The sequence below is a fragment of the Gossypium raimondii genome, chromosome 11, assembly GCF_025698545.1.
Source record: "Gossypium raimondii isolate GPD5lz chromosome 11, ASM2569854v1, whole genome shotgun sequence".
NCBI lineage: Eukaryota > Viridiplantae > Streptophyta > Magnoliopsida > Malvales > Malvaceae > Gossypium > Gossypium raimondii.
This window is the reverse complement of record NC_068575.1, coordinates 53,710,946-53,736,829: the sequence shown is the minus strand read 5'-3', so window position 1 is coordinate 53,736,829 and position 25,884 is coordinate 53,710,946. Positions and strand designations below refer to the sequence as shown.

Below are 25,884 nucleotides of genomic sequence, written 5' to 3'. Positions count from 1 at the left end.
TTTTGCACTGACGAGAATAGTCCACTACGCACTGAGTAATGTATAGCAAAAACTCAATTTCTATAAAGGATTTTTGCAGTAATACTTTATAGAATAATCTAATAATATTAGAAAATGAAGGAAGGAAATAAAGAATATTAGAATTTGTTGGTATGTTTTCCAAATGAAATCCCATTCCTATTTATAGGAATTTTCATGTCTCTTCATAGAGACATCTTTTATCAATAGGTATCTTTCTGAATAATAATGTCTTTAAAATAAACACATAATTATTCATTTAATATTATAACTATTCAAATAATATTATTTAAATAGTTATAATTCTTTTTTAAAAAAATCAAATAATATAATCTTTTGATTAATTACACTCATTCATTTATAGTTATTAGAATACTATAAATATTTGAAAATGTTTCAACACAATACACCTACTGGAGGCAATTATACCAGCTGAAATTTTCAGCACAACTCACTGGTGTTTATCCAAAAACCAGTTTGTTGTGTGATTGACTGCAAAAACAGGTCCAAAGAGACCTCACTGGTGTTGTTCGACCATCCAAAGGCAAGCCTCCTTTGTATACCCGGTGAGATTAACATAGTTGATACTAAAATTAGCGGTGGTGAACAAAAATAAATCAACGTGTTTGAAGGATAAGGGCCAGTTCTTTATTGCTTTTGAAAAGTGCTGTGGAAAAATGCTTTTGAGAAGTGCTTTTGAAAAGTTTGGTTTAAAATTTGAGTGTAAAGTGCTTTTGAGAAATAAAATGTCCATTTTAGACATGTTATTATCAAGTAACAAATATGCATTTAAATAATATTTAAATTAGTTAATATTATTATATTTTAGTAATAATATAAAAATTATTATAACTTGTTGTTAATATTTTAATATATGAAATATAAATTGTAAATATTTTAAGCAATAAATATTAATTATTTATAAAATTTAATTAGAATATATAAACTATATTTTAAATATTTAAATATAACCATTAAATATTTGTAATTAGTATTTTAAAAAATATTTTTTTATTTTTAATTAATGATTTTAACCCAAATGTAATTAAGCACCAAGAAAAAAAAGAAAAATACTATGTTATTGGAGGGGTGAAAAAGTAATTAAGCACTAAAAGTGCTTTTGGGAGAGGAAAAGCTAAAATTTTTAGCTCATTTTCAGAAGTGCTTTTGAAAAGCTAAAAATTTCAGCCAAAAGCAGCTTGTTCTTCACAGCTTTTCTTTCAAAAGTGCTTTTGGAATCAGAAGTGTTTTTTTAAGCAATGAAGAACTGGCCCTAAATTAATGGTGATGAACAAAAACCGATATCGTTCGTATTCAGCCTTAATTATTACAAACATTAGCTTAAAAACTGTTTAAAATATAATAAATAACTAAAATTATATTTAAATTAAATCATAAAATATGGTAAAATTATATTATGGTTAAGATCATATCTATATTAAAAATAATTTTATTTAAAATTACTTTCTACTAAATATTACTTAAAATTATACCATAATAAATATTTGATACTCGCTAGATTATTGTCTAAAAAGTAAAATTTATACAATCATTATATAGTTACGTAATAGATTTAATTTATATAAAACTCATGTCCATATTTTCATTGTTTTAAAGTAGAATAGGAAAATGTTTGAAAATTACTAGTCCATTTGAAGTACATCTCATGCTAGTGGTATTCAATATTTTTTATTTGGATTTCAATGGGATATTAACAGATGTTTACATAAGTTGTTGGAGTCTTTTAATTAAAAGTATTGAGAGAAATGGCTGTTATAAAATTTTTTATTTTGATTAACTTGCAATTTGTTTTTAAGAGTTTGATTAATGTTTATTTAAATATGCGTTCATCTCCTTCTATATTTTCACTGTTTATAATGTATTATCTTTATTTATTTTAGCTTCAACTCTATTATGGTAGACAAGAATTGAGCCATAACGTAAATGTTACTAATTTTTCTATTTATATGATATCATTTTTAGATGTGATGTTCTAAGTAGGTCTTTATGTATGTCAACACATATCTTATTCTAAAATTAACACATATTCCCTAAGTGTGGATTTGCTTGCATGATGATGTGAATCCACCACGTGCGAACTCATGTAAGCAAATTGTACTGACAACCACTATTAAACTAAAGAGGATCAGGTCGGTCCTAATCGGGTTGATAATGGCGAACACCATAACAAGTTCATAAACTTTTTTTTTAAGTGTACAACTATTTGAGAAACTGCATATCTTCAACACTGAACCACACCTACAAGGTAAATGTAAAGTTTTTTTATGAACAGCTTTGTCATTGTTGTAATGCTAATCATATATATGATGTAAAAGGGGAATATTGTGTCATATCATAATTTTAACAACTGAACACCTTAATGTAATAACTTGTATGTTTTATTAATTATTTTGAAATTTAAATGTTATTTATCGTAATATTTGTATAAAACATGAGCTAATCGATTAGCATTACAAAAGTGGGAAAGAAAATAGTATATTTGTAGTTACTTCCATTTGTTTAATGCAAAAGATAAATGAAAAAGAGGTTTTCCGTTATTAATTAATGAAGAAAGAAGAAGAGTGGGTGGAGCATAACACCTTATGCCCGGTTCGACTTAAGGAACTTGATATAGGAATATTACATTTGGTGTCAAAGTGATTTTGGCTAATCATTAATATATTTGAACATTAAAAAAAATAAAGTTTTCATAACTTATATTTTAGTATCCACTATTTGGAACACACTTGATCTTCCTAAATACATGTCATTCTATTCAAAATTTTGAAACATACCCTCTTGGCACTTGGAGTGTGATGAGATGAATGTTCACTACCTCAATTACAACTCTTCAAAATCACTGTACCTACGCGTTGACAATGAACGCGTTAAGCCAGTGAAGACTTAGTAAGTACCCATGATATTTAAATTCTATTAAATTTCTTAATTTCCAATATCTTGTTTCTTTGTTTATTTATCATATTCATTTGTAACGTTTTACTTATTTCACAATTTAGTCCTTAAGTCCTCAAATCAACTTATAAAAATTACTACTCTTTTTATACATGTATCATATTTCACTGTTTAGTGTAAATTTTCATGATTTTCTCACTATTTCTATAACACCCCCTAACCCCAAACCATCACCGGAATAGGGTTACGAGGCATTACCGGACATATCTGATAATTTACAATAATTCTTAAATAAATATCAAACATATTAAGATAAAATCATAAATTCATATAAAAATTACAAATTGATTTTTTTTTATAAAAATTTCGGCAACATTTCTGCTTACTTTTACACTAAACCTCCTGCAAATAAAACCATAAATTTTTACAACCATAAATTTTTACAAACATAACCAATTCAGCCAATTCAACCAATTCATTTCATATTCTTATTTTCTATTCTAAATGCATTCTAATCAAACTCAATTAATTCAATATCAATTTAAATTTATCAATGTACTAATTAATTTGGAATGGATAAATTTCTTTCATTAAAATTCTTAGATTTATAATACTAACATTTTTAGCTATTTATATTCAAAACATAATAACGTTTATACACATCCTATGTACATGCCACAATCGAGTCAAACTGAGTCGGGATTTTTGGATGCTGACCTATTTGTTTGTTTCTGTTTTATAGATTAAAGATGTCTGATGAAAGAATAAATAATACTGATGAAGAAATGTATCCTGGAGATAGAGAATTAGAGGAAACAGAGTCAATAGCACCTAGTGTAAATCCGGAAAGAAATCAACCTTTAAATGAAGAAAGAGATAGAGATAACTCACACTTGTTGAGAATTATTGCCGATGCTTTGCAAAGAGTAGCGGCGACTGTTCCTGCTACAACTTCCTTACCAGCTCAAAGACGGGCCCCGATAAAAGAGTTGAGAAAATATGGTGCTATAGAGTTTATGGGTCTGACAGGTGTTGATCCATCTGCAGCAGAGAATCGGATGGAATCAACTAAACGAGTGCTGCAGCAATTAGAATGTACCCCCTGGGAATGTTTAATTTGTGCCGTTTCATTACTTCAGGGTGAGGCTTATCTGTAGTGGGAATCTATAATCTGACATTTGCCAGCAGAACAGGTAACATGGGAATTATTTCAGAAGGAATTTCAGAAGAAGTATGTTGGAGAGCTATATATTGAAGATAAAAAGCAGGAATTTCTAATGTTGAAGCAAGGTAACTTATCAGTAGTGGATTATGAAAGAATTTTCTCGATTGAGCCGATATACTCTCGAGTTCATTCCAACGAAGTGATAGTGCAAGAGATTTCTCGAGGATTGAGAGATGAAATCAAAGTACAACCGGTGTCGCAGTAATTACTGAATTTGTGGATTTGTTGAAAGAGCTAAGATGGTAGAGCGGTGTTGGGTTTGGATAAAAGCACGAGATAGCTAGATCGACTGGGAAACGAGCTGGCATTACTATTTCAAGTCCTCTACCGAAAAGATCCCGAGAATTCAGAGACAGTTGGAAGTCAAGTTTCAGATCAGATCGAGGCGATAAAAATCGAGGCAAACTGACTGCTGTTTCTACCGGTAGTGTAAAAGGACCTTCACGAAATATTGATATCCCCGACTGTAAACACTGTGGAAAGAAGCATTTGGGCGAATGTTGGAGGATAACTCGACGATGTTTTCGATACAGGTCCACAGATCATTTCATCCGAGATTGTCCAAAAAATGAAGGTGCTATACTGCAAGATCTCGTAGATCAAGATTCTCTTGTTAGAGGCAGAGGATCAGGTAGAGGTAGTTCGATTTCAAGGGGAGGAGGTATTAGGAGGAGCAGTGATATAGCTACTCAGCAATCTGAAGCGAAAGTACCCGCCAGAGCTTATGTAGTCAGAACCCGGGAAGAAGGTGACGTCCATGATGTAGTAACAGGTATATTCTTACTATATTCTGAGCCTGTTTATGCTTTAATTGATCCCGGATCTTCACACTCTTATATAAATTCAAAACTGGTTGAATTGAGAAAGTTAAAATCTGAAATGTCTAGAATTTTAATAGAAGTGTCTAGCCCTTTGGGACAAACTGTGTCTGTAGATAGAGTATGTCGGAGATGCCTGTTGATGATACATGATAAAATGTTTTCCGTTGACTTGTTGATTATGCCATTTGGGGATTTTGATATAATATGGGATGGATTGGTTATCCGAATACGGGTGATTTTAGATTGTTACAAAAGAGGTTCGAGATTCGAGACGAGAGGATGGAGACGAATTGAGGTGAATGGTATTCGTACTAGTCGATCGACACGTATTATTTCAGCAATCAAGGCTAGTAAATTGCTTCGACGGGGTTGTACAAAGACATATCTAGCTTATGTTATTAATTCGATTGATTGGGTAGTCGGTGTAGTCGATCGAATCGTATGTGAGTTTCGGATGTATTTCTGAAGAACTACCGGCATACCACCTGACAGAGAGGTTGAATTTGCTATAGAAGTGTACTCGGGTACAGCACCAATCTCTATACCTTCATACCGAATGTCACCCACTGAATTAAAAGAGTTGAAGGTGCAGCTGCAGGACTTACTAGATCGTAGATTTATTAGACTGAGCATTTCACCTTGGGGAGCTCCGGTATTGTTTGTTAAAAAGAAAGATGGATCAATGCGGCTTTGTATTGATTATCGGCAGTTGAACAAAGTCACAATCAAGAACCGGTATCCGTTGCCTCATATAGATGATTTATTTGATCAGCTAAAAGGAGCTTGGTATTTTCGAAGATTGATTTGAGGTCTGGGTATTATCAGTTGAAAGTAAAAGAAAGTGATGTGCCGAAGACAGCTTTTCGTACAAGGTATGGTCATTATGAATTTTTGGTGATGCCTTTCGGATTGACTAAAGCTCCAGCTGCTTTCATGGATCTGATGAACCGTATTTTTTAGCCGTATTTAGATCAGTTTGTGGTGGTTTTCATTGATGATATATTGATTTATTCGAAGACTAAGGGAGAACATGATCAACATCTCAGAACTGTGTTACAGATTTTATGAGAAAAACAGTTGTATGGAAAGCTCAGCAAATGTGAATTCTGGTTATCAGAGGTGGTATTTTTGGGACATGTAGTATCGACAGATGGAATCAGAGTTGATCCGAAGAAGATTGAGGCAATTGTTCAATGGAAGGCACCAAAGAATGTGTCTGAGATACGCAGTTTTCTTGGTTTGGCTGGGTATTACAGAAGATTTGTAAATGGATTTTCGAAGATAGCTTTACCGATGACCAAGTTACTACAGAAGAATGTTCCTTTTATCTGGGATGATCGGTGTCAGAGAAGTTTTGAGACATTGAAACAAATGTTGACAGAGGCACCGGTTTTAACTTTACCAAAATCGGGGAAAGATTTCATAGTATACAGTGATGCTTCTTTGAATGGTTTGGGTTGCATATTGATGCAAGACGGAAAAGTAATAGCTTATGCATCTTGACAGTTGAAGCCACATGAACGCAACTATTTGACACACGATTTGAAGCTAGCAGCTGTAATTTTTGCATTAAAGATTTGGAGGCATTATCTTTATGGTGAAAGATGTTATATATATACCGATCATAAAAGTCTCAAATACCTTCTGTCGCAAAAAGAGTTGAATTTGAGATAGAGACGATGGATAGAACTTCTGAAAGATTATGATTGTGTTATAGATTATCATCCAGGAAAGGCAAATGTGGTAGCAGATGCATTGAGCAGAAAAGCAGCAGTTGAATTACGAGCAATGTTTGCTCGGCTTAGTATTAATGATGATGGAAGTTTGTTAGCCGAGTTAAGAGTCAAGCCAGTAATGTTTGATCAAATCAGAGCAGCACAGCTAGAAGATGAAAAGTTGATGAAGAAAAGAGAAATGGTATAGCTTGGTACGGTGGAAAATTTTAGTACTGACGAGCATGATTGTTTTAAATTTCGGAATCGAATTTGTGTTCCAGCTACTTTTGAGATTAAAGAGTTGATTCTTCGAGAAGCACATAATAGTATTTTTTCTTTGCACCCAGGTGGAACGAAGATGTATCGTGACCTACGAGAACTGTATTGGTGGCCAGGGATGAAGAAAGATGTAGTCGAGTATGTTGGTAAATGCCTGACTTGTCAGCGGGTAAAAGCAGAACATCAGGTACCGACAGGTTTACTTCAGCCTATTAGTATCCCCGAGTGGAAATGGGATTGTATTACTATGGACTTTGTTACGGGATTACCATTGTCAGCAAGCAAAAAGAATGCTATTTGGGTGATAGTTGATAGGCTTACCAAGTCTACTCACTTTATAGCAGTCAGAATTGATTGGTCACTACAGAAGCTTGCCGAAGTTTATATCCGGGAAATTGTTAGATTACATGGTATTCCGGTATCGATAATCTCAGATCGGGACCCTCGGTTTACATCGAGATTTTGGAGGCAATTACATGATTTGCTGGGAACTCGGCTTAATTTTAGTACTGCATTTCATCCACAAACTGACGGACAATCCGAACGCGTAATTCAGATTTTGGAAGATATGTTGAGAGCTTGTATCATCGACTTTGAGTCAGGTTGGGAACGATATTTACCACTAGCAGAATTTGTTTATAATAATAGTTTTCAATCTAGCATTCAAATGGCTCCATATGAAGCACTATATGGTCGAAGGTGTCGATCACCGATATGTTGGACAGAATTGAATGAAAGAAAAGTAATAGGGTCAGAATTGATTCAAGAGACAGAAGAAACAGTTAAAAAGATTAAAGATAGACTGAAAGCCGCGTTCGATAGACAGAAATCTTATGCAGATTTGAAACGACGAGACATTGAATATTCTGTTGGTGATAAAGTATTCCTCAAAGTATCGCATTAGAAGAAAATTTTAAGATTTGGCCGAAAAGGTAAATTGAGCCCACGTTTTATTGGGCCTTATGAAATAGTTGAAAGAATCGGACCGGTTGCCTATCGATTGGCTTTACCTTCGGAATTACAAAAGATTCATGATGTTTTTCATGTTTCGATGCTTCGGAGATATAGATCGGATCCTTCTCATGTTATTCCCATTGAAGACATTGAAATTCGATCTGATTTAACTTATGAAGAAGAACCGGTTCATATATTAGCACGAGAAGTGAAAGAATTAAGAAATAAACGGGTTCATCTAGTCTAGGTTTTATGGAGAAGCCATAGTGTGGAAGAAGCGACTTGGGAACCGGAAGAGACGATGAGAGCACAACATCCTCATCTCTTCTCAGGTAAATTTCGAGGACGAAATTTATAAAGGGGGGAGAAATGTAATGACCTAAAATTCACAAGCATCGGAAAAAAAAAGTATATTATCGGGCCTCCGTCTTAGTAAATTGAGTTCGAAAATAATTATTAGAAATATTTACTAGACTAGTTGTGTGTTTAATTAGGTATTAATTAGGTGAATTTAGTTTAATTAAGAGAAATTAGGAAAAGGACTAAATTGATCTAGGGTAAAAGTTGAATTATAGATTAATAAAAATAAAATGATTAAAATGGCAATTAAGCCATTAATAAGAAATGGGACGGTAAAAGTGATAAAAATCTTAGATTTTTATGTTTTATATATATTATTTTATTATATAATATAATATATTGTATTGTATTATATTATATAAATTAAATAGATGACAATTGTATGGTAAAGATTAAGACAAGTATAATAGTAATAATTACCTAGGTACACTTGTAATAAAAATAAATATATGCTTAAATAATAAGTAAAAGATTTTTGTTATTATTAATATTATTAGTTATAATAAAAGAAATAAAGTAAAGTAAGTAAAATAAAAAGACAAAGAAACAAAAGAAGAACAGAATAGAAACAGAGAAAGAGACGAAAAACAGGGGAGGAAAAAGGGAAAGAAAAAGAAAAGGGGAAATTGAGATTTTAAAGCTTCAAGTTAATTGGTAAGTTAAATTTAGTCATTTTCTCTTCATTTTGATGTTTTAGAAGCTTTAAAACAAAGTTTTGTTGAAATTAAGTGGAGGTTATGGAAGTTCATAGGTTTTTGAACATGATTCATTTTGAACAAGTTGTTAATAGGGTAAATAATTGAAATGAAAATTTAAAAATGAAATTGTTGATTTGTCACTATAGAAAAATACGAGAAAGAATGTATGAGTTAAATTATGAATTGAATTAGAATGAAAATGTATATATATTTAAAAGTTATGGAATGATATATGAATATGTATATTTGGTTTTTAAGTGATTTATAAAGATTATGGTCAATATTTCAAATTTTATTATTATTAAATAGTTTAATTTATAGTAATACCACTGAGTATAAAAATACTCAGCGTACGGTTGTTTCCGTGCGCAGGTTGTAGAAGTCAAGTATTGAGCCAGCATCCAAAACCAGACCCGACTTCAGCAAATTTTGGTGATGTATATTTTCTTTTAGAATGTGGCATGTACATAGGATGTGTATAAACGTTATTATGTTTTGAATATAAATAGCTAAAAATGTTAGTATTATAAATCTAAGAATTTTAATGAAAGAAATTTATCCATTCCAAATTAATTAGTACATTGATAAATTTAAATTGATATTGAATTAATTGAGTTTGATTAGAATGCATTTAGAATAGAAAATAAGAATGTGAAATGAATTGGTTGAATTGGCTGAATTGGTTATGTTTGTAAAAATTTATGGTTTTATTTGCAGGAGGTTTAGTGTAAAAGTAGGCAGAAATGTTGCCGAAATTTTTATAAAAAAAAATCAATTTGTAATTTTTATATGAATTTATGATTTTATCTTAATATGTTTGATATTTATTTAAGAATTACTGTAAATTATCAGATATGTCCGGTAATGCCTCGTAACCCTATTCCGGTGATGGTTTGGGGTTAGGGGGTGTTACAATTTCTTTCACAATTTATTTTTAATTCAATATTTCAAATATGAATCAGAGATAAACCTTTACCTTGTAACGAAAACTGTTTACCTTTTTAGCAAAGGCCCAGTAGACTAAACAGAACACTTAGGATATATGGAACTGATACAGAGGTACATTATTATGTACTATTAAATAGAGAGCACTAAAGTGCTATATAGAGAGCGCAAATGTGCTAAACGGAGAGCACTAACATGCTAATAATCAGAGAGCGTGCTAAGGTTCCTTAATGGCATGCCACTAGTATCCTAGTAGTTCTAATCTCGTCTACTTGGACAAATTATATCATGCACACATATCACTTTTACACTTTTCGCATAATGCTTTTACATATTTTATAATTTAATCCTTGCACCAATAATCCTTATACTTATATCTTCACTATCTTTAATACATGTAATATATTTCTAAATTCATTGTTCATCCATAATTCACTAATAATCCTTATCATGTATTTCACATCACTTCTATATATTTTGTAATTTAGTCCTTAGCACAAAATTTAATGTAGCAATTTACTTTTAATAACACATATAACATAATTCAATACTTATTAATATTCCAAAATTCACTACAACATTAATGTTTCTCATTCTAAGTGTTATGCACTTCACTTTTCTATTTCTAATATAAAATTTCCCAAATTTACGATTTAACCCTTAATTTCCATAACTTAGGAAATAATTGTAGTTTGGATTACAAAATTCATATATTCTTTTTATTTTCCACCATATGCTTTGTTGCCAATATTTCCTTGTAAACTTTTATAACTTTCCAATTTAATCATTTAAAAAAATTTCTCTATTCATTATTAAATAATTTTTCTTTCACCTCTCACTTAATTCACATAATTAATTCTACTATCTCATTTTCCACATCAAATTTCTATGTATTTCACTTGTATTGTTTTTACCACATATATTTCTCAAGTCTTTCAATTTAGTCCTTATTTCCATAAAATTTCACATTTTCATGTAATTTCACTTATCTAATACTTTGTATATTTTTGCTAACACATAACCCAACTATTGTACTTTTATTATAATTTCCTCCTTCACTTAAGAAATTATTTCACACTATATATATTTTACTTAATTACCACTTACTTTACAAAAATCACATTTTAATCCTTAAATAACAAGAAAGTTCATGGGTACTTACCTCTTTTCTATCAAAATCTCTTGTTTTTCTCTTCTCCAACCACTTGATTCACTTACTCAACTTCTCACTTCATCAACATGTCAAAAACACAATATTTCCTCATGAGAAATCTTTACTTTAACACCGTTTTTATGCTTTTCTATCACTACTAAGCTTAAAAATAATATAAAACATTAATATCCATACATTATTATCTTGAAACCAAACTTTAACTTGACTTTCTCTCCCTCAAACTTCTATTTTATTGTATCTAACTTGATATTCTAGCTCGCATAGTCTCCTTAATGTTTTCTCTCTTGATGGCTATAGAAATTATTTTGATTTCTAAGTAAAATAGTAGATTTTTGCTAAAAGACCAAATTGTAAAGAAAGAAAAACTTTTCTTTCTTTTCTTCTTCTCACATTGAAACCATGGAAAGATGAAGAGAATTCTTCATCTTTCTTTCCTTATATACTAAATAAAAATTAATAAAATATAAATAAATGTCAAATCAAAATATTAATAAACTAATATTTATTTATTTTATTAATCTAAAATATCACCAACATCATCATTACTCTTCAAAATTATCTTCCTTGCTAAATGACAATTTTTCCCCTTATGATCCTTCAAAATTCCTCCATTGAATCATCACTCATTTTAGTAAAATTATGATTTAACCCCTCATATTTTTCAACTTATTCAATTTGGTCTTAATTCATCCATTTTCCTTAGTTTCTAGTTTCTAGATCCTTCCACCCTTAAAATATTTGCACTATTGGTCTTTCAATTTTTCCATATTTACACTTCAACCCTTCAAATTTTGAGTATTTACTCTTAAGCCACAAAATTTTCTCACTTTTTTGATTTAGTCCTTTCTTGAGTTAATATATCATAATATACTTCCTAAATAGATTTTGTTGACATAACTCAAAATTTCTCTTTTTGTCAACTTATTTCCTTATTTTACTATATCAAAAGTAATATCTCACTTTCTTACTGTAGGAACTTTCGGGGTGTTACATGGAGGGAGATGACCAAAAGTGACATCAACCAGTGCTTAAGAAGGTAGTTTTCAGAAAGATGCCCCCTCGTACTATACGCCCGTTTACATTAAGTACAATTTCTTTTTTATAGATGATATGGAGCAGAGAGAACAGTATTATCACTACACTAATTATGCTTTAACCTTAATTTATTCAATTGCTTTCATTCTAAAGTTGACACTGAATCTGATTTACGATAATTTATTAATAAAATAGTTAGATTCTTAATTCCTTTATCAACAACATGATTTTTCTATAGCCATTTGTGTTTCAAATTAAAATAATGGACAAGCTCTATTATGCAATTGCTTTTAGGATTTAGGTAATTTTTTATGAGAGGATATAAAATTTCCATAGTTTTTTTGAAAGGGATATAAAATTTAAATAATTTTATATTTCTTCATAAATTTTTTTTATGATTAATATTTTATATGGTCAATCCAAAAATTTACATGCATACTAAGTACAAATATTTTAACACCCTACATCCGATCTGATCCGATCGTCAAATTCGAATGTGATGCCATATTATGTTGCTAAGGTAACTCAGGCTGTCTCATTATATAATCACAAAATTTACTTCATATTTATCAATCAATTCAATTTAAACACCAATCATATTTATACATATGTATTCATAATGTTTAAGATTCAAATTTATTATTTTACGAAGTTATAAGTGTCAAATTTAGAGTTAGGATTCGACTCCAAAACTCAATTGTCAACTTTCAATTTTGTGTCTCAAAACAAGAGTCTTCATGTCTTGAGACAAACCTTATTTTATTTTTTCAAAATTTTAGCTTCAATATCGACATGTCTCGAGATACTAAAAGTTGTGTCTTGAGGCAAGGTCCCTTATATCTCGAGACTTGGTCTAGAGACCAACCTCCCCTATTTTCTATTTTAATTACGGGATTTGAACGTCTCGGGACAGAGGTCACTCTATCTCAGAACATAAGTGAGGTTGTCTCAAGACTAGTTTAATAAGTTTCGAGACATCAAACTCTAGATTGAACAATAAGGTAAATTTTATTCTCATAATCTCAAAACTTATTCTTTCTATCTCGAGATTGAATGAGAAATTCACATAAAAGCACACATTTTCAAACCTCCAAACCATTCTCATTTATACTTAAAACTTACCCAAATATTTCACCAACATTTAATCATCAATGTGGCACATGCCAACGCAATTAAGCATCATAATATCACAGCAATCCATGCATCAATGCCTGACTAAATCATTTGCATAACCAACCTCATATCAGCTAACATAATTATCTACTAATCACAAAATGAGATTCAACTTTATAGACATTATATGTCAGATAACCAATATACCACAATACCAACCAAAACAACAAGTTGAAAACCAACCTATACATATACAAACACACAAAGTAAGCAACAAGTTGATTTTCAAATTGAGCTATTGACTTGATGTATAACTTCTATTTTACGATAACTCTCGTCCGAGAGATACGCACAGAAACAAACATTACCATACCCCAAGTATTGAATACTCAGTGATACTAATATAATTCAAATTCAATACAATAAAATTAAGCTAAGCCAAATATACAAAGTAAACATCAAATACATTTACACTATCTTAACTCGTCGCAAAGTCAATAATCACATAATTTCAAAACTTTCTCCTTCAATACTTGTATGAATGCCTCATAATTTCATATATTGATGTACTTAATATTCCAACGTCTTTCATTATCATTTTTAATATTTATTCTTTTCGGCCCCTATTAATCGACAATAGACAATAGAACTAATACTTGGATCTATATAATGAGTAAGTCCATGACTCTTTGGGAATTAAGACTATTTTATTCAGCCATCCCCAATTGCCCAACAATGATGACTTTTAGTATTTGTTTGGACTATTTTATTTTGTCATCTTGGATTACCCGACAATGATGACTTTTGATATTTGTCCATAATCCTCTAAGAGTTGGAAATATGGGAGGGTTTGGGTAAAAATATAAGCCCGAAATATGGGCTTGGGCAAAATTTTAGGCCCGTTTAAAAAATGGGTCGGGCCTCGGGCAAGATTTTTTTGGCCCGGGTCCGGCCCGGCCCGAAAAATATTAAATATATATTTTTTATTTTTAAAATATAATAGTTTTTTATTTTAAGTTTATTTACTTTCATTTCCTTGACTAGTGTTACAAAATAATAATAATAAAACATCAAGTTTGTTTTACTAATCAAATGTTAGATTTTGTTACAACAATTAATACAATTAATACAATTAATAATTTGATAAATTTACTAATCAAATGTTAGATTTTATTACAACAATTAATACAATTAACAATTAATAATTTGATAATTTTACTAACAATTAATTTTAATAACAATTAGTTTTAATTTTATTAAAAAATAATTTTAATTTTAATTAAAAACGGGCCGGGCCGGGCTCGGGCCCCATATTTTTTCTTCGGACCGGGCCTGGGCAAAATCTCAGGCCCATATTTCGGGCTAGGCCGGGCCCGGGCCTAGTAAACGGGCTAAAATTTTTTGTGGACCCGGCCCGGCCCGGCCCATGGACAGGTCTAAGTTGGAGCTAATAAATCACTAATAACGATGACCTTATGACATGCCAACTATACTCGGACTACATCTAACATCGTTTAACGGGGCTTTATCACATGTAACCATCATCGTAATACATACCATCACAATTAAGTATCAATATATGATATTTATCGTCAAACACATGTATGTGGGTATATATATCTTCTAAGTCAAATATATATATAACACAATTTGAATAAAATGTAATATCAAACTTATCATCTCAAGCTTTAAGGTGATATACAGTTACCTCGATACATATTTCGAACCTGTTTCTATTAACTAGATACTCAATGAATTAAAAAACATAAACCACAGTAGCTATTGGATGCTCGCCTTTTTCTTTCTTTTCGCCTTTGATGTTCTGGTGTTATCTTTCGTTATGTTCGATAATACAGTTTCAAAACGATATCAATTTCTCAATCAAATTCCCATATTAACAATAATTAAATATTAATGTATTTTTGTTCATTTTAATCCCTATAAGCCATAATATTCAAATGCTCATATCTCCCGATATTTAGTATTGAATCAAAATTTAATTTCATATTCTTTCATTAGGAACCTTATACTTTTAATCTATAGCATAATTTCTTAACAACTTCCAATTTACAACATAGATTTTCAACAACTTTCTATCAATTCAATTTAGTCCCTAATAACATTACCATAATTTCCATTACAAACACCAAGTTTTAACATAATTACAACTTCACCCACTTTAATTCTATCATGTTCTTTTCAAAACTAAACTAATCCAACCAAAGTATAACATGTTTTCAAGTTTCAAAATAACTAAGATTCATTTATGGCAATTTGATAAAAACTCCACAATTGAAAAATCCATCACTTGGGTTAGCTACACCAAATTCAACTAATCAAGAATTCATAAAATTCAAATGAAAATTCATATTTACCTTATGTAATTGAAACGGAAAGGTTGAGAAAACAAAGAGAGATGAAATGTTTGTGTTTACATTCTCTCTCTCACTAATTGTCATATATATATATACATACACATAATTAACAAAGCCATTAACTTAATTAAACCATTAATTTAATGTGCTAATCTTACTTGTTAATTTAATGGAAAATGATGACATAATGAACCATTAACTTTAACATGGTTTAAATAGTTGGTTTAATTACTCCAAGGTCCTTGATTAAATTACACATTAAGACCTTGTAACTTCTTCTTGTTCTATTTTTCTTTTAATTTATTCCTTGTACAATTTATAACAACTTAATCAATTTAATTACTAGATAATCTCATTTCTTAGTCCTGTGTTTAACTTATAACTTCCTCATTAAATTTTTATATGGTTCGTTTTAGCAAATTCAGCTTGAAATTGACTTTTTAATACTAACAAAAATTAGGTCGTTATAAATATCTTGATAAATTCAACGGTTGAATTATTATAATATTAAACTATATAAAAAATCACTAGAAAAATGTAAAACCACTTAATTTTTAAGTTGATGTAAGTCAACTTAATTTAGATTTATATAATATAATGCATCAAACGGTAATTCATAAAGCAATTTATGCAAATTAATCTCAACTATGGGACTGGGAAGTCCAGCTAATGCGATATATGGCCAGCAAATTTGCGCCCCCAATTAAGCTTTGGTAAACGCATGAATTTTGAGATTGATTTGTGGCACACTTATTAAATTGTGGGCCTCAAGCTTCCACAAAAGGGGGTCACCTCCGTCAACCACCAACAGGGTTTGACATTGTGTCAGTCCCACATCCGCCCAGCCAAGCCGAGGACGTTAACAAAGAAGGGAGAAACTCGGAAATTTATAAAAATGAAGGACCAGTTCACAAAAATCCCTACACCTATATATGGCTCTTGATATTAAAAGAAGCTGATAGTTTTAAACTACACAATTCATTTCAATTCAAGTGCAATGCTCAGTTAGGAAGTCAAGTAAATTGCAAATTAGACCACATGGGAGAGGAAAAGTTGCCACGTGATTGAATGGCAACAATTAATGGAAGTAATCTGTGGTTTACAACAGTATGAGCACGCCAGGGGTATATGTGTCTTAGTTTTCTCTACAGTTTAATACTAAGTTCCTTTGCCTCTTTTCCAGGCAGAATTCACATATTGTTACAGAAGAAGTTGAAGCTAAGTTGAGGAGTGGAGTAATGAGTAGAAAGAATTTTGGAAGCGAAAATGGCGTTGGCCGCTTCCGTGTAGTGAACTCCATCCCAGCTTATGAACTTGGATCCTTCATGGCAGACAGTGTAACCAGTTCGGCCACAATTGATGTTGGCGTTGTAGTTGTATGGTGGCCCCCCATTGCCACAACATGCCATTAGTGGACTTTCAAAGCCTGTCAGTCAAAACGGTTCAATCAACTTGAGACTAAAATTCCCGACTACAAGTAACATGAAACAGAAGCGGTGAGAAGTGAGAGCATACCGTAATTAGAGGCATTGGCAATGAGATCATACTTGATGGAATATATGTCGACATAGACAATGGTGACATTAATCAGTTCACGTCTCAGTTGTTCACATAAGACACGCAATTGTGCGTTAAATGTTTTCGCAGCATTGTTGAGAGGTTGAAGGCAGCCATGCTCATCAAGTTCAGTGGCGTTTCGGGCAAGCAAAGCAAGTTTTTGGGGCAAACATCCGAGTGGGCCAGTGTTGTGTACCCAGAATTTCTTCCCTCCCTTCTCATATATATTCTGCAATTAAGATTACAGAGAAGAATAAAATAAACATCTTGGGTAGACACATGAAACAAGTCACTGGGTGGTGGGTTTTATTATTTTAGGTACTTTTAAAAACTTATCTAACCAATCTGATTTCCGCGAGGACTCACCCAAATAGCATTTTTGATTTCAGTGATGAAAGAAGGGATTCTCTCAATGACTTGTGAATAGGTAAGGTTATCAAATGATGCAGCTAAATCATTCTGTCCAATATCAATTGTATAAAGTGCATTTTCGAAGTCCTCGTCACCAACCAAATCTTTGTAGCCTGACTCGAGAGACCAAAAGAAGAAACATATTGTTGGGTGAATTATCTTATAAATAGAGTTGTAAATAAGTAGCTAATTTTCATGGTTCATGTAAGAACATACCGTTCAACATGAGTGCCGGGGAGCGATAGCGGAATCGAAGAAACTGAGAAACTTGGACGAACAAACTAAAAGGTACATATCTAGGCAGAGTGGCTGACCCAATAATTGCAAAGTTGACGCCGTTTGTAAAATTTGGTTCCAAAGAATTCAGATATGGAGTCAAATAATCAGTATTCAAGCTTTCACCTGCACAAATATTCAGCATCCAGGTCAACATAGAGCACGCAATTTCTGACCTTGGTTTCCAAAATGATCCATTTCCAGACAAATAATGGTCCGTCGGTGGAGACAAAAAATCTAAATTTCCTGGAAACTGTGAGCTAAAGATTGGGCTGTCTATCTTTTTCGGTAGTCAGATTTTGAAGATAACAAGCCCATCTACCGGAATCAAATTATGGGTTTATCAGCCCAATTGATTTGGGGAAGAAATCCATCTAAAAGAAAAGGTTTCATCGTATATACAACAGGGCACCAAGTAGAAGTGATGTGGCACTGTGCCCTTCCTACCGGTAATGCTCAAGGCAGAAAGGTGGCCAAATGCAGAGTTAGCAGATAAGCATAAAAACAAAAGCTATTTGTCTTATTATATATGAAATACTGCGAACTTTTTGTCATGAGGAAAGCTTGTTTGTGTGCAAAAAAAATAGCAATTTATGAGTTTTGTATATGGTTCATGCATTTTCTGTCACGAGTTTCCATACATCTCTAAGTATATGTGCAAAATAAGGACCGATTTATTGTTGAAGATGTATAGAGCGAAAAAAGGCAAACGTGAACTTACAGAGGAAATCAATCATCAATCGGCCATCAGATAAACGACGAGCTGGTTGATGGAAATAGGTACGGCCGTTGGGAGGTGCAAAGTTGAGTCCTACACCATCTGCATAGCCACCGGTGTCAGAGTTAGAGTCGCCAAAGTTGAAGATAATAGGGGTTTTGGTACACTGGCAGTGGACTGAATGGGGAAGTAGCGGGAGATAGAGGAAAAGAATCATATAAAGTGTGAAAAAGGGAACCAGAAGATAACGTCCTCCCTTTACGACTCCCATATCTAGCTTGCTTGCGTTTTCTTTTACTACAATCATAAATGATGGCCTTGTTATATACACACACACACGCTCTCTCTCTCTCTCTCTCTCTAAAGTAGGGAAAATTACAACTAGGAAGGGAGATTTAATCTCATCCACCCGGCATTTATTCTAAGGGGAAAAAAGAAATCGAAATCTATTGTCTTTTCGCAAGAGATATTGACTGATGGTTTCAGAAAACATATATGGAATATACGAGCCTATGTTATATAATGAAGTAACAAAAAAAAGGAACCCCAAAGACCATTTATGGAATGAAAACCTAATTTGAAAAGATATGCAGTATGGTCCAAGTGGATTGGCCTAGGAAATTTGTGTGATGAATTCCAGGCCATAAAACCAGAGAAGTCATAGTACTTTGCACCAGCATATACAGCTGCTGTGATGCATGACATACAATTATCAAGTGGGATTAGTCATTTCCATTACAGATTTGTGGCACTAACTTTTTGGTTGTTTAGACAGAAGAAGCTTGATGGATGAATTGACAGAACCAAACGCGGAGTGGTAGGTGGAGATTATAAAATGTCGGTCACAACTGGTAAATCTGATGTAATACATGCATAAGCAATGTCAGGACAAACTGCTAAACAATTAAAAAGATGTTAAGGTTTTTGGTTTTATTGGCATTTTTCCTTTCCGGATGTTTTAATAATAATAATGATGATTTCGAAGAACCTGGTAGCTTGTGTCCAATTACCATTATCTGCTGAACTGGAATTGATTCTTATCTTCACATGTTCACTGTCCAGTGGATTCTCTGCTAGTAATAATGGCACCGTTCAAGTTTTACAGGGATTTTAGCCCATATTTTTAGCAAGAAACTTTTACAGGCTGAGAAAACAAAATAACAAAATTCTTCAACCTCTGATACAGGGTGTGAACAGAGGTGGAGTCCCAGAAGTATAATGGATAAAACCACAACTAATACACACATCATTGCTATTATTAGGAGTGAAGTATTACAATGGCATAACATTGTATAGTTACATCCAAATCCAATGCGTACATTATCTCCACACGATGGAAGTGCAGGAAGCTGTTGGAAGCATCAGCGCTAATTCAGTAAACTGCAGCTGAATTGGCCATCTACTACCGATAGCTTCTCAGCTTATGTAACTGCATCTAATGGAAGAGGAGCAAAGCTTCGAGATGGGCCGTAGAAGTGCGGGAAGCTGTTGGAACCATCTACAACTTCATATATCAATCCATCTCCAAGCTGCAGATGTTAAAAAAAGAGCTCATACACATCAAGAAGTTGAGGTGACTAACAGACGCTCAATGCTTGCGAATGCAGTGTTTGTATATCATTATGTCACTGATTCAAGGACAGGGAAATAACAAGGCCTGTAACATTCCTCAATATATGGAAACTTGGTTGCAGATTTTATTTCTTTAGGTACGAAATAATAAAGGTGTTATGATTAGAAGATGAATGGATTTTTAACCCATGTTTTAAGCAGAACTCCTATCATTTCCAGAAATGAACAATTAAACCAACCTTCCTACTTTTGCTTCCTTGATAACTAAAATTGTAAAGTTCATTTTAAGGTTTTGCACATCTCTCAATTCCAGACCAAACATCAAGATATACATATGCCGTGCATAGAGTCAAGTACCCATGAATTTTAGATGTTCATTTCAGCTTGATTTCTAACATCAATTAGCAAAGACAAGAGTAAGATCTGAAGGATTCTTTGTCAAAAAACATGTAGATGTTTTATTTCACCTTCTTAGCATCAATTTGAAGAAGGTACAAATCCAGCTTGACGTTGGAGAAAAAATTCTGCAGTGTCGGCTTCACCTGCAATAATTGTAACCAAACACAAACATGATTCACTGTCATGTATCAAGAAACGATTAGAAAATAAAGTACTGGAGGGAGAAAGGGAGACCTGATGAAGGGAGCTGAAGTGAATGAAACCAGAGGATTTGTCTAAGTCACCGCCAAAAGCAGATCCATTCTTTTGCAATGCTTCCCATTCCTCAGCAGTGCTAATTCTGTAGACGAATTCTCCCCCTTCACCTGCAGCCATTGTTTACGCTCAGCAATAGATAATTGTGATAACTGCGTTGTAGCGACTAGGCTTAATAGTATTATTAATTAGCTTGGACGTCTATCCTTATGGGCTTTTTATCTAAATCTAGCTCCCCAGTCCATATATATAAATAAAAGGCTCTTAACTCCAGGCTTTACCTTCTAGCGTTAGTTCGTTCAGCGCCTTCGATTCCAATAGAGATAGAGAGAGAGAGGAGGAGATCTTCGCTTCTCTCCGTCGTTCTGCTCCATTTGATAACCGCTTGCAGTTCTCTCAGGCAACTTTATCTCTCTTCTTATAAGTCAATTTTGATTTTGATTTTACTCTAGTTTTGCTTCTCTCTCTCTCTCTCTCTCTCTCTCTCTCTCTCTCTCTCTCTCTCTCTTCAGATCTGCCTTTTTCATTTTGACTTCAGTTCTGTTTCAACATTGTGTTATCCCTTGAAATTCTCAATTCCATCCGTAATTTCATCTCATCTAAGTCTCTGAAGCGTCGTATGTTCATTAAATTGCTCTGATCTGCATTTTCCGAATTGAATTCTTCTCGAAACATTTTGGATTTGGATGTTTACTGGTTGATATGGATCAATTCATCTCTGCCTGGTTTCCGATTGTTTCTTGAACGATCTTATGTTTGTTTTGATTTAAGACCGTTGGTTTTTTTTTGAAAAAAAATCAAATTCTATTGATGGTTATGGGAATTGATATGTGGATTTTGGTGCTTGACAGACGTGAAAAATGGGGTTGTCTTTCACAAAGCTATTCAGCCGGCTTTTCGCCAAGAAGGAGATGCGTATACTGATGGTTGGGCTTGATGCTGCTGGTAAAACCACCATTCTTTACAAGCTTAAGTTGGGAGAGATTGTCACTACCATTCCTACCATCGGTAAAGTAGCTTTTTTCACTTTTGAAGTTCGACATTTGTTATTCAAATGAATCTTGTTTCAACATCGTGATACTTATATTATAATCTTGTAGGTTTCAATGTTGAGACCGTGGAATACAAGAACATCAGCTTCACGGTTTGGGATGTTGGTGGCCAGGACAAGGTACTGAAGTTTAGTTTTCATTCAAAGATGTTATTGTTAAATAGGAAAAAACTAGGGTGTGTTATAATGTGCTCTGTTTATTTATATGGTTTGGATAGAATTTCATGTTCTCGTATATTCTATAAGCATCTAAGCATCTTGATAACCTGAATACATGTAATTCCATTGAAGGGAGAACACAAGTTGGTGTTCGTCAGGTATATGCAAAGTTGGATGCTTAGTACTCAAATTGGGCCTTACGTTTTGAGTATATCTTAGATATATTAGAGTAATGGAAACGTGTTTATAGTTTTTGTTCGTCTCTATTATTCTACTGGCAAATTTGCTATTTCCGATATAGATCCGACCATTGTGGAGACATTACTTCCAAAACACACAAGGACTTATTTTTGTGGTTGATAGCAACGATCGTGATCGTGTGGTTGAAGCTAGAGATGAGTTGCACAGGATGTTGAATGAGGTACTTGGGCATAAAGTTCCTTATTAATGGGCAATGGTTCTAATAAATGGATTTGAAGTTAATAAAGCTGCACCCGGGATGGGGTTTTGTACTGAAATCTAACATATTGTGTTATGTGCATTGGCAGGATGAGTTGAGGGATGCTGTCCTGCTAGTATTTGCAAACAAGCAAGATCTTCCAAATGCTATGAATGCTGCTGAGATTACTGACAAGCTTGGCCTTCATTCTCTCCGCCAACGCCACTGGTAAGATGAACAATTCTCTCTTGGTCTCTCTCTCTGATGGTCTCTATTTGTGGATCGGTATTTTAACCCTCTATATAATATGTTTTGCAGGTACATCCAGAGCACATGTGCCACTTCTGGTGAAGGTCTGTATGAGGGACTGGACTGGCTTTCGAACAACATTGCAAACAAGGTAAGCTTATGCCTGATGACTTTGACTTATATTTAAACGGGAAGTTGCAGATTATATTCATTTTGGTTTCTTCAGTTTCTCCTTATATTTATCTATGCTAATAATTGCAGGCATAGATGGCATCATTGAGTTGTCAGTCTCACCAATGCTGGCCCCTTTTAGAGTTCCGGATGTTCATCCCGTTCAAGTGTTTTTGGTTTTTCGTGTTCATTTGTTTCTTGCAAACATTGCCATTTGTTAATTGTAGTTTAACAATAATTGATAAATTGTTTGTTTCCTTTGAGGTATTAGCCCGATAGCTGAAAAAAAAAACATCCCCGAGTTTGGGCAGTTCTTTTCTTGGTGGAAATTTAAGGATAGCAAGCTTCTTGAATGCTTCTTTTAACTCGGCAATAAATGAGAGCCTTTCTTCTTTAGTAAATTATGTAGAAATCTGAACTTTTTTTTTACTCAATTTCGATCATACCAAGTTCATGCAAATATCTGAAAATGTGAGGACCTGATCAATTGATGAACAGTTTAAAAGTAGCCGCAGATGACGAGCCTATATCTCAAAGTTATGAACGAGAATCAGAAAATCTGGTGTCATGTATAAAAAAGTAAAGGTAAGATGATGGTTAATTATCCCACTTCGAGAACAGACTACTGAACAAGACCTTTTTATCAGCTTCCAGAAAATAGAACGACTGCAATAACCCACATGAAGGAGCATATTTGTGAAACCCGGAGAGCAAGGAAACAACAGGAAGAGCTAACGAGAAATGATATACTGGAAAAGCTTCAAATGTTGGTTTCTTCACATGCTAGATGCTACCACCATTGAAGAATTCACAGCATGGTATTTGACTCACCTTAATTTGCCAGATCTAAAGTAGATGAAGACTAGAAATTGCTGAATCAACTGGTCCTCCAGAATAAAATTTTATTTAATAGTGGAAATGCCATGTCTGTAGCATCTATCAGAATCGGAACAAACCAATTACCAGATCCACCTATCATCACCGGCATTAACCATAAAAATGATCATTAGAAAAAAAAAAACCGTTGACATTATAGTGTAAACCATAGAACTAGATAAAAACAAGTCAAATGGTAGTCCACATACGGTAATCAACTTTGACAATGACCCACGAGCATGAAGAAAAATGTAGGTAGTCTTCACAGCTTTTTCAATCTTCATATGGTGCATCTTCTTGGTTGTTTAGAAAAGCCTCTTTTCGAATATGATTGTACCTCCATGGTTGCTTCATTAGTTAGTTCTGACATGATTAACAGTAAGTGAGTCTAAATCTAATGTTTCTGTATGATTCTGAGAACCTCCAGAGAGTTGGATTGAAGACCCAAAAACAGACATCTTTTCTATCAAGTTCTTAATAGCCTCATGCTTGTTTGCCAATTCCATGAGCACCTTGATCCTCTTGAAAGAAACATTGCTAGGCTTATGACCCTTTTCTATCATCTCCAGGAAGCACTTCTCCGCTTCTACCAGCTTCCCCATATCACAAAGCAGATCAAACAACACATCAGATACCAAAGTATAAGACCCAAAACCCTTCTCCACCATGTCCTTCCACAACTGCAGTGCCATCTCCACTTGTTCGTGCTTTCTAAACAACCTAATCAGAAACATACAAGATTGTGTATTAGGCAGGCACCCAGAATACATCATCCTCTGATACAAACTCCATGAGCAACTCAAATCGTTCAACCAATAAAAGACCCTAAAGAACAGATTGTAAGTTGTTGCATTGGGACTTAAACCCTTTCTATCCATTTCATCCATCAAACTATAAGCATCACCCAGCCTCTTCGCAATGGTATAATTTCTAATCGCAGCATTATAGGCTGCAACATCTGGGTAACATCCGTGCTCCTTCATTTCCTTCAAAACATCTCTAGCTTTGTCGGGCTGACCAACCAATCCTAAGCCCCCAATAATGCTCGTATATGTGATCACATCAGGCCAAAGTTCCTCATCTCTCATCTTTTCAACCACCCTGTACGCTTTATCCATTTCTCTACCCTTGCAATACACATCAACCAAACAATTATATGAAACAACATCTGGTTTAACACCCAATTCCTTCATTTCCTCGAAGAAACCCTCGGCTTCCTCTGAGGACTTCCACCCAGACAAAAGTATATTAAAAGTCTGCAAATTTGGCCTAAAATCATGCTTTAAACTATGATAAACATTCCTAGCATCCTTCATACTTTTCTCTTGGCACAATGTCCTTAATAATGCATTAAAACAAGATATATCGAATTCAGAAACAAGCTTCTTAAACTTCCAGAAATTCACTACCGTCTCTCTAACAGAACAAACCTTTGCAATTCTAGCTAAAACGACTTGCATAGTTCTAGGGGTTATCAAAGACGGATCTTTTCTCTTAATATCAATTAAAACCTCCCAAATTTTATCAAATCTGCGGCTCCTACCCAGAACATAAAGCATAGTATCCAAAGAAAATGCGGTGTGATAAAACCCTTTTCTATTGCCAGTATAGTTAAAGAACTCAAAAGCTTGCAAAGGATTCCCATGGCTAAACCTGACCCTTTTTAGCACTTTATCGATTAAATCATTAGAGAGAAAAATCCCAGTTGATTTTAAGGATTGGGTCAAGTGTTTTGAAGAGGTGGAGGAAGTTATTACGCGATAGACGGTATCGACGTCGTTGTTTAGGGGAGGGTTGGGATCAGAACAGAAGAATTTATAGGGAAGAAACGAGAATGGTGAAACGTACCTTGAAACAGATAGCTGAGGGAGAGGGACTCGAATTATCATTGCTTATTTTGGCGATATCTGAATGGTAAGAGTGATGAAAGCGTTTTGCTTTCCTTTCGTGCTAGTGGATCTTGCGGAGAGTGAGGGGAAAGGGGCGTTTCCAAGCCTAAATCAACCAAGTGAAGCACATTTAGAGCTAACACGACGTCGTCTTATGTTATTTGCACCTATTTTTCAGACCTATAATTTTGCTAAAATTCTCCCAATTTTCAAGCAAGAATGATAAGTCTAACCAAA

The 25,884-nt window shown here is 33.4% G+C and overlaps 4 protein-coding genes across 5 annotated transcripts; 1 reads left to right on the top strand and 3 right to left on the bottom strand.

Moving 5' to 3' along the window:
- Positions 1–16,630: 16,630 nt before the first annotated feature.
- Positions 16,631–19,175, bottom strand: LOC105802928 (GDSL esterase/lipase At1g09390-like). Its single transcript, XM_052624015.1, has 5 exons — positions 18,591–19,175; positions 17,810–17,995; positions 17,549–17,706; positions 17,141–17,411; positions 16,631–17,051 (listed from the first exon to the last, which is right to left on the bottom strand). Exons 1-5 carry the CDS (start codon positions 18,892–18,894, stop codon positions 16,816–16,818), a joined length of 1,155 nt encoding a protein of 384 aa, XP_052479975.1. The 5' UTR covers positions 18,895–19,175; the 3' UTR covers positions 16,631–16,815.
- Positions 19,176–19,810: 635 nt separating this feature from the next.
- LOC105802936 (uncharacterized) lies at positions 19,811–21,002 on the bottom strand. Its single transcript, XM_012634848.2, has 3 exons — positions 20,793–21,002; positions 20,627–20,701; positions 19,811–20,116 (listed from the first exon to the last, which is right to left on the bottom strand). The coding sequence occupies exons 1-3, from the start codon at positions 20,931–20,933 to the stop codon at positions 20,009–20,011; spliced, it is 324 nt and encodes a 107-aa protein (XP_012490302.1). The 5' UTR covers positions 20,934–21,002; the 3' UTR covers positions 19,811–20,008.
- Positions 21,003–21,047: 45 nt separating this feature from the next.
- On the top strand, positions 21,048–23,283 carry LOC105802935 (ADP-ribosylation factor). 2 transcript variants are annotated; one of them, XM_012634847.2, is made up of 7 exons: positions 21,048–21,213; positions 21,665–21,821; positions 21,914–21,984; positions 22,325–22,444; positions 22,572–22,690; positions 22,781–22,862; positions 22,973–23,283. In XM_012634847.2, the coding sequence occupies exons 2-7, from the start codon at positions 21,674–21,676 to the stop codon at positions 22,976–22,978; spliced, it is 546 nt and encodes a 181-aa protein (XP_012490301.1). In that variant the 5' UTR covers positions 21,048–21,213; positions 21,665–21,673; the 3' UTR covers positions 22,979–23,283. The 2 variants fall into 2 exon arrangements, with proteins under 2 accessions (XP_012490301.1, XP_052479976.1); XM_052624016.1 differs by lacking the exon at positions 21,048–21,213 and adding an exon at positions 21,282–21,430.
- Positions 23,284–23,419: 136 nt separating this feature from the next.
- On the bottom strand, positions 23,420–25,746 carry LOC105802927 (putative pentatricopeptide repeat-containing protein At1g02420). Its single transcript, XM_012634837.2, has 3 exons — positions 23,968–25,746; positions 23,714–23,854; positions 23,420–23,548 (listed from the first exon to the last, which is right to left on the bottom strand). The coding sequence occupies exon 1, from the start codon at positions 25,645–25,647 to the stop codon at positions 24,112–24,114; it is 1,536 nt and encodes a 511-aa protein (XP_012490291.1). The 5' UTR covers positions 25,648–25,746; the 3' UTR covers positions 23,420–23,548; positions 23,714–23,854; positions 23,968–24,111.
- Between the last annotated feature and the right edge of the window lie 138 nt (positions 25,747–25,884).